This window comes from Biomphalaria glabrata, chromosome 12, assembly GCF_947242115.1.
Source record: "Biomphalaria glabrata chromosome 12, xgBioGlab47.1, whole genome shotgun sequence".
Classification (NCBI taxonomy): domain Eukaryota; kingdom Metazoa; phylum Mollusca; class Gastropoda; family Planorbidae; genus Biomphalaria; species Biomphalaria glabrata.
In genome coordinates this window covers 15,974,084-15,983,510 of record NC_074722.1, presented here as the reverse complement: position 1 = coordinate 15,983,510, position 9,427 = coordinate 15,974,084, and the positions used below count along the sequence as shown (strand labels likewise).

The 9,427-nt window shown below is 36.6% G+C and overlaps 1 protein-coding gene across 1 annotated transcript; it reads left to right on the top strand.

The window, feature by feature from the left end:
- Nucleotides 1-237: 237 nt before the first annotated feature.
- Nucleotides 238-3,730, top strand: LOC129922185 (uncharacterized). The gene is made up of 2 exons (XM_056007197.1): nt 238-449; nt 628-3,730. The coding sequence occupies exon 2, from the start codon at nt 1,551-1,553 to the stop codon at nt 3,105-3,107; it is 1,557 nt and encodes a 518-aa protein (XP_055863172.1). The 5' UTR covers nt 238-449; nt 628-1,550; the 3' UTR covers nt 3,108-3,730.
- Nucleotides 3,731-9,427: the final 5,697 nt, after the last annotated feature.

Below are 9,427 nucleotides of genomic sequence, written 5' to 3'. Positions count from 1 at the left end.
TCTCAAAGACTAAACAAGTTTTAAATTTGGAACCCTTTTTTTAGTTTGCTCAATTCCTTTTATCAGCTTGCAAACTTTTCATGGGTGGTACCTCAAACCTCAGCACGGATCTCAAAAACGGCCCTAGAAGTTTGACAGTTTATGTTTATATATCTTTAGGACAAAAAATACTATATATATATGACTATATATATATATATATATATATATATATATATATATATATATATATGTGAGCTTGCGCTCCCAGAGCTATATTTTTATAGGCTAGTGCCAAACTTATTATTTGTACTTCCGCTTTTTGTGTATAAAAAGTGATGCCACGCTGTTTTAAAACAGTTCAGTGTACAGTTGACCAGTGGTCAGTACCATATCTGTCTGTGTGACAGCTGAATATCTTTGGGGTCTGTCGTCTAATTATATTTTTATTCCTGTACCTGGGATGGCCTGTAAGTGTAGAAATATTTTATATTTTTTACTAGTTCTATACTATGTGTAAGGTAGTTATTTTATTTTCTACTTGGACTATTTGTCATAATAGTTGGCAACATGCTGTACGGAAGATGGCGGCGTCCATCAGTCCTAATAGAATATTTTATAATATAGTTTTGCATTTATGTTTTGCAGGCTATTATTACTGCTGTGTAACTGCTGTGTTACTGCTTTTAACTGCTGCCTTTTAGCTGCTGAATATTACTGCTTATAGATCTAGCTGTTGTTTATAACTGCTGTTGTTAGATCTATTCTAATTCTAGGGAAGCTAGAATCTAGTGTTATTTTGTTTCTTTTTATGCCTTGGTAAACTTAGTTATATTTAATAATTTATAGTCTGTTTCTCAGTTCTGTTCTTAGTGAATAGTAAGGTACTGAGCCTAAGGATAAGATATTCTTGTTTTAGTGTTAGTGTTATGAGTGAAATAGTAGGATATTGTAGATCTAGACTAGTTTATTGTAGTGTGTTTATTGTAGATCTAGGTCTAGTGTAGTAGTTTTAGTGATTTAGTTAGATAGTTGTTTTGATCAGTTTGTGTCAGATAGTTGGTTTGGTTAGTTTGGTAATGTTTGTAGTGGTGTAGATTTAGAGGGTAGTTTATAGTAGTTAGTGTATATATTATTTTTTATTATTGATTTATTTTGTATGTAAATAAAGTTTCTTTTTGTTTTATTTATCGTAAACTAAAGTTTGTTATCTTGTTTCCATTTAGTTTAGTTTAGTATGTCTGGTTACTTAGGTGACTCTAGCCCCTTGGTCGTAGACTGAGGTGTCACAGATGAGCCCACCCAGTAGCGCAAACATCTGCCTACTGTTGGTAAATTAAAATGTTGAGCAGAAGAGAATAGGCCCTCCCACTCGCGCCTGCCTGACCTGCTCACATTTTTGGTGTCAGAAGTGGGATCTGTGCTTGAGTGACCAGACTTGTATTTTTTATTGGGATAGATTAGGTTTTTGTACGAGTTTAGGCAGTGATAGGAAGTAGTGATAGTGTATAGTTCAGTTTTTCTTTGGGCGTTTGTTAGAGAGGCTTTAGTTTTGTTGAGTAGTTACGTAGATGAACAGCGAGGCAGCAGCAGCAGCAAGAATGCAGCCGTCTCAGACAGTGATTGTAGTACCAAGGACAGAGATGAGTATCCGGCGCTTCCATGGCGATGGTCCAGCCAGAGAAGTTGAAGAATTTCTTCAAAATGTGGAGAGAGCCTGGAAGTCTCAACACATGGTGCATCCAGAGGAAAAATGTGACTTCCTCTTTGCACATCTAGGTGAGGCAGTGAAGGCCGAACTTAGGTGTCACCCTCAGACGACAAGGGCATGTCCAGATGCCCTGGTACAAATCCTACGCTCCACTTATGGAGAAAGGCGGAGCATCAACTGCCTCATTGGGGAGCTGTTCCGAATAAGCCAGCACCAGTATGAGTCTGTCCGCGCATACTCACACCGTCTCCTTCAAGCATTTGAAGCACTCACAGACAGGCAGAGAGCTCTATCTGAAACTCCCTTCAGCAAGTCTATCCTGAGGGACCAGTTTGTAGAAAACCTCAGTGACAGGATCCTAAGGAGAGATCTGCGAGAGAGACTACTTGACAGGCCAGAAACTGAATTCCTGGCGTTAAGAGACATGGCCATTAGGTGGGCACAAGACGAGGATGTCGCACCACAAGTCAACGTCACATGCAGTGAGATAAAGATTGAAGGCCAGATAGCTGCGCTCTCCAAGCAAGTGGAGGAGCTTGCAGCCCAGATTGTGCGTCTACAATTTTCAGGGCCACAGAACTATAGCTGTCCCCACTGCAACAACCATCAACCTGATCACATTAGCGGCAGTGTGAGACAGATTACCTCACAACAGCGCATGGAGACAAAGCGCACTCTTAACCATAAGAGGCCAACAACGAAGAACAGGAAATGCTACACTTGTGGCAAACCTGGCCATCTTGCAAGAAATTGCAGGCTGCAGAACAGGTTCCAAGGTCAGCGAAAGAAGCCAGGGAACCGGGCTCACCAGCAACACCCTTCTAGAAGCAACTGCTCGAATTGTGGAAGCCGGGACCACTTCACCCGAGCTTGCCCTGATGTCACTGCAGCAGTGAATCGCGTTCAGGTTGCCTCAGTGGAACAACCACAGGCAGTACAACTGCAACCTGCCCCCAAGCCAACAGAATTGTCGGTTGAGGTGCCACAGAATCCTAGGCGATCCAACACTGCTCCTGATTCAATTGTTCGCAGAAACCAACCCGCAGTGGCAGAAATGATGTCGATTCATACCGAAGTTGCCTCACCTGACACTTCCGGTAATCATGCAGAAGGAGGTAGGGAAACAAATCCTTTCCTACAGTTTCATCCGGTCCAACCAGAATCCACCTTGCTTTCTCATGAGGTTCCTGAGTTGCAGAAGAAAAGGAACGACCTTCTGAACATTGGGTGCAGAGTTCTTGTCGAACAGAGAGTCAGAGGCCAGGGAAGAATGTTCATGCAGTATCAACCTTCATGTTTTGTAATTACTGCAGTACCCAAGTATGCTTCTGGCTGGTACAGGGTGGAAGCAGAAGATGGGAGTACATACAGATATGTAAGAGAGGAGGAAATGAAGTTCGTTTCCTCACCATACTAGCATAATTCTTCATTTGTATATTTGTAATTTTTATTTAATATGTTGGTTGCATTCCAATGTATCAAAATGTATTCGTTTGTAACAACTCTATGAGTACATGTTATCTACATGTGTATTTAAAAGTTTTTTTTTAAAGCTTAGTTGCTGTACCTATTTGACCATATACAGAATCAAGAGTACTTTTTTGTGTTTTAGCTGATGAAGTGTATATATTTTTTTGCTTTTGTTCTTGTAAAGCAATGTAATCTAAGTCATGTCATGGAGATGTATATTTTTGTGTGAAATAGATTTTAGTGTGTATTTTCTTTGATGGTAGAATATGTCAGCAGTATGTATGTAATGCATTTTAAGTAGTTTGTTAGTATTTTGTTTTGCGAGGACGCAAAAATTTAAGGCGGGATGAATGTGAGCTTGCGCTCCCAGAGCTATATTTTTATAGGCTAGTGCCAAACTTATTATTTGTACTTCCGCTTTTTGTGTATAAAAAGTGATGCCACGCTGTTTTAAAACAGTTCAGTGTACAGTTGACCAGTGGTCAGTACCATATCTGTCTGTGTGACAGCTGAATATCTTTGGGGTCTGTCGTCTAATTATATTTTTATTCCTGTACCTGGGATGGCCTGTAAGTGTAGAAATATTTTATATTTTTTACTAGTTCTATACTATGTGTAAGGTAGTTATTTTATTTTCTACTTGGACTATTTGTCATAATAGTTGGCAACATGCTGTACGGAAGATGGCGGCGTCCATCAGTCCTAATAGAATATTTTATAATATAGTTTTGCATTTATGTTTTGCAGGCTATTATTACTGCTGTGTAACTGCTGTGTAACTGCTGTGTAACTGCTGTGTTACTGCTTTTAACTGCTGCCTTTTAGCTGCTGAATATTACTGCTTATAGATCTAGCTGTTGTTTATAACTGCTGTTGTTAGATCTATTCTAATTCTAGGGAAGCTAGAATCTAGTGTTATTTTGTTTCTTTTTATGCCTTGGTAAACTTAGTTATATTTAATAATTTATAGTCTGTTTCTCAGTTCTGTTCTTAGTGAATAGTAAGGTACTGAGCCTAAGGATAAGATATTCTTGTTTTAGTGTTAGTGTTATGAGTGAAATAGTAGGATATTGTAGATCTAGACTAGTTTATTGTAGTGTGTTTATTGTAGATCTAGGTCTAGTGTAGTAGTTTTAGTGATTTAGTTAGATAGTTGTTTTGATCAGTTTGTGTCAGATAGTTGGTTTGGTTAGTTTGGTAGTGTTTGTAGTGGTGTAGATTTAGAGGGTAGTTTATAGTAGTTAGTGTATATATTATTTTTTATTATTGATTTATTTTGTATGTAAATAAAGTTTCTTTTTGTTTTATTTATCGTAAACTAAAGTTTGTTATCTTGTTTCCATTTAGTTTAGTTTAGTATGTCTGGTTACTTAGGTGACTCTAGCCCCTTGGTCGTAGACTGAGGTGTCACAGATGAGCCCACCCAGTAGCGCAAACATCTGCCTACTGTTGGTAAATTAAAATGTTGAGCAGAAGAGAATAGGCCCTCCCACTCGCGCCTGCCTGACCTGCTCACATATATATATATATATATATATATATATAGTCTGTGCTAATTATCCACTTCTGCGAAACTCTAGTTTGACCGTCATAATATTGTTTTTAAAAATATAATCTGTTAAGGTTAAATCTTGTCTACATATCTATCTAGGCCTATATCTTGAAGACATGTCAGTGGAAATTCCCACAAAGAGTTAAATAAATATTTCGACGTTCAGAAACCTTTCACTCTCTTATACAGAAGCATCTTAACTTATATAATACACATGTTTCTTCAAAAAAAGAAGATGATTACGTCCTACGCGTCATGCTTTTATTAATGCATGTTAACCAATGACCTAAATTCTGCCAAGTCACTGGTTTTCCTGGCTGTCTCATGCAACCCATTCCATGCACTAATAGTATTAGGGAAGAAATGATAGAAATCAGTCTAGGTTACTGTCTTTTTATGTTTCAAAGTCTGGATCTATATGTCACTAAACTAATACGTTAGAGATATGCAAATACAATATTAATTATTTTGTTTGTCATCTCGAAAAAACAGTACTTGTCTAATCATGTGGTATAAGTTGAATACTTTGTAGAGAGAAAAGTTTGAATTAACAGATATCTATAAAACCTTTAATTTTCATAAGAACTTTCCTGGCAAAGTGGTTATAGTGTCTTAGATTGGCGAGGCTGAGGAGGCTTTAGTCTTCGAGCTTTTAATTCAGGTCATTCACTTTTGTTTTTAGAAAGACATTTAAAAGCGATCCCTTCTTATCCACCAACCCTTTTTAATTTGGTCCTGACAAGTGATAGGATCATAGCGTATTGAGACAAGTGATAGGATCATAGCGCAGTGAGACAAGTGATAGGATCATAGCGCATTGAGACAAAGTGATAGGATCATAGCGCAGTGAGACATGTGATAGGATCATAGCGCATTGAGACAAAGTGATAGGATCATAGCGTAGTGAGAAAGTGATAGGATCATAGCGCATTGAGACAAGTGATAAGATCATAGCGTAGTGAGACAAGTGATAAGATCATAGCGTAGTGAGAAAGTGATAAAATCATAGCGCATTGAGACAAGTGATAACATCATAGCGTAGTGAGACAAGTGATAGGATCAAACCGTAGTGAGAAAGTGATAAGATCATAGTGTAGTGAGACAAGTGATAAGATCATAGTGTAGTGAGAAAGTGATAAAATCAAACCGTAGTGAGAAAGTGATAGGATCATAGCGTATTGAGACAAGTGATAGGGTCAAACCGTAGTGAGAAAGTGATAGGATCATAGCGTAGTGAGACAAGTGATAGGGTCAAACCGTAGTGAGAAAGTGATAGGATCATAGCGTAATGAGACAAGTGATAACATCAAAGTGTATTGAGACAAGTGATAAAATCATAGCAAGGTGAGAAAGTGATAAGATCATAGTGTAGTGAGACAAGTGATAAGATCATAGTGTAGTGAGAAAGTGATAAAATCAGAGTGTAGTGAGACAAGTGATAGGGTCAAACCGTAGTGAGAAAGTGATAAGATCATAGTGTAGTGAGACAAGTGATAAGATCATAGCGTATTGAGGCAAGTGATAAGATCATAGCGTAGTGAGAAAGCTAAAAGCACGAAATAGCGCTAAACTAAATCAATGGGTAAATATATTTCTAATCGCACAGATTTATTATTGCTAGTGTAGTTCTATTACAAATTTAATTACATGACTGATCCATTACATGACTGATCCAATTGATACACTTAATTTAAGCTTTGTTTAAAAGTTTTTTTTTTTCATTTTCCTTGTTTCAGAACAAAGCGGGTTATCAAACTCTTAAGTGTTATTTTATTTGTTTATTGTGTTGACCGATAGGTTTGAGACCTCTTTTCTGATCCCGTGACCAGTTTGAAAGTTTGGAATAATTTTGAATTACAGCATAGTCTTTTTATTTATAGTGTTATTATGTTAAAGAATATTCTCTCTATTCTTCAGAACTTGCTCCAGTGGTGTTTTTTTTTTTAGGTTCCATTGGTGCCGTCATATTCAGTGCCGGATTTAAGTAGGCCTACCAGTTTAGTCAGCAAAATTCGGTACGGGGTATAAAAAAAAGGGAGCTAATCTTAATAGAATTAGATTTAGGAAGAGACATCTGCTTATTATTTCCCTTTAAAAGGGTTTTCAAGATTAGTTGTCACTATTGTGTTCATAATTGTTTTTGTTTAAACGCAACTTTCATACTCAGCGCGTTATGGTCCAATTACTATTGTGAACCAGTGGGAAATGAGGTGGGGGTTGGGGTATCTGGGAGAAGACTTCCATGTTGCCTTTTCAAAAGCAATTTTCTTTTAAGTTGCTGAAAATGAGATCTCGAGTATCCATGATTGAAAGTCGACACCCTAGCCACTGTGCTATACAAGTAATTATAACGATAGAAGTTTTTTTTTTGTTTTTGTTAGATTCAAATTTTTAACCAGCGACCTAAAATGCTCTACACAAGGCTTATCACCCCTTAGCTAGTACTGTCTCTATATGAAACGAAATTAATTAATTACAACAAAATGATCAAATAATTGGTCGTTTTTTTTTGGTTGATTCATGTGTATTATCAACAATGAATAATTGTGCGAAGTTTCAACTTGATCCGAGAAAGTAGGAGAAATGAAACATACAAGATTTGTACTAGACAGACATACAGATTAATTTGTTATATAAAAAGACATTCTCTGACTATCCAATGAGTGGTGTTAGTGTTTCGCCCATTAATCTGAACATGTTTTAGTGACAGAATATCGCAAGTGAAAAGTAGAGTGTAATCCTACTAAACATCAACATTACCATCCTTTCTAGCCTTGTTGCCCTTATTCATATTCATACTAACTAATACATCAACATATTTAATTATTAACTTTTTTTTTTACAGGACTGTCCTAAATTTTAAGGTGTTTTGTAATATTATAATTTGAATGGGCTAAACAGAATCTCACCCCTCAGCCATTTTTTTCTTATGTAATTGTTTGTTTTTTATACCAAAGAAAACTGCTGGGAATCAGATAATGGGAAAAAAATCCTTTTACAAGTCAACACTTTGGCTGGCTAAATACTCCCCGATACTTTGAAAAGACAAAAAACTAAATTGTTTCTCTAAGACACGACTCACTGCCAAATTGATCCTTTTAGGTACAGCGGAGGGAGCACGAAAAGGGTCTTGCAAAAAAAAAAAAAAATAAATAAATAAAAAAATGGCTGGACAACATGAAAGAATAGTCCGGCTTCTTTGTCATTCTGCTAAGGACATCTGCTGACACCGCAAAAGTGGAGGGATTGGGCTATACGAACCATCACATCACCAGTACAGCGCAAATAAAAGGACTGATAATGTAGATTGTAGAGGATAAATTTGAATATTATTTGGTTTCCTTCACCCTTAAAAAAATGAGTTTATTTGTTAAGTGTAAGGTTATGCAAAACAAGATGAACTAACGTGTTATGTGCATTTCATCAGGGGTCAATACCATTTCACTCTTCACATCTTATAGGGTTCATATATTTTTATTTTACTGTCCAATTCTTAACAACTTTAAACAACTAAAATTCTGAAAATGAGAAATCACGTTGGCTACTGGTTAGAATGGTTCAGTGTTGTTGTTTTTTTAAATAATTGCTACCTAACTTTTTAGTCTTTCGTGTATGTAAGTTAAAGATGAAACTCTGCTACCACATTAGTTTTCCACTTGGATTCAGGCAACCCGAAATCAGGCTCCTTTCCATAATCCATTATTTCACAAGGGAAGAAGGAGCTCTTTAAATAAAAATGTTTCTATCAAATGAATGTTTGCTGTTCTTCGTGCCATCTTGGTATTCCTGTTTGTGATGACCTTGACTTAGATTTGCAAAATTGATGAGTGGATTAAAAAAACTTGTTAGCGTCAACAATATAATTGAATGTTCCTAGCATTTATTTGTAATAAAATTGTTCACTTTATTTTGGATATATAACATTCGTTATCAAATTCACAATTATGACAGTGTTTCCCTGCGTAATAAGCTTCAGACAACACACTTTTTGTTTGTTCCTAATAAAGAGAGCGAGAGTCAAATAAAATTAAAGTACACATTTTAAAGGGAGGGACGGACTGATGCCTTTATTTTTTGTGTGTGACACGTACAAATAGTCACAGAAAGATGCACGACAGACAAGAGGAGTTCAACTGTTTTGATATGAAAACGACAAGAAGAATCGCCTTAGCGGAGACTTATTGAATTGTCTTCTTGTTGCAGACTCCTCTCGCTAAAACAGTATATATTCCCTACTAGAACGATGAAACGATGTCTCTCACTAAAAATATTTTTTTATGAAACATTGGTAATAATTTCATTTTACTCGTTTCATATTCAAACATAAATTTATATGCACATTGATACATATTTTTGTCTTGAAAAATTAATTTAATGGCCCACAAACACAGTTTGGCGAATGTTTATGTGCATTTCAGTCTAGACATTTGGTGATTCTGAAGAGGATCGGTTGTTCCGGGACTTGCGATGGCACCCTCCCCTCTCCGTATTGCAACGACACAAAGACCGCAGGCTCTGACGTGCAACTTGCCCTGAAAACAAGCCCTAAGGGACGTTCTACAAGTTACAGAGACATAGTACAATTTTATGAGTAGATATTTCTCACATTATGACCTATTAAAAGCAACTTACCCTTCCCATAACTCCTTGAAGTCCTTTATAGGTGTACAAAACAAACAACTAGAAATTAAAAAGATAACAATAACACACAAAAA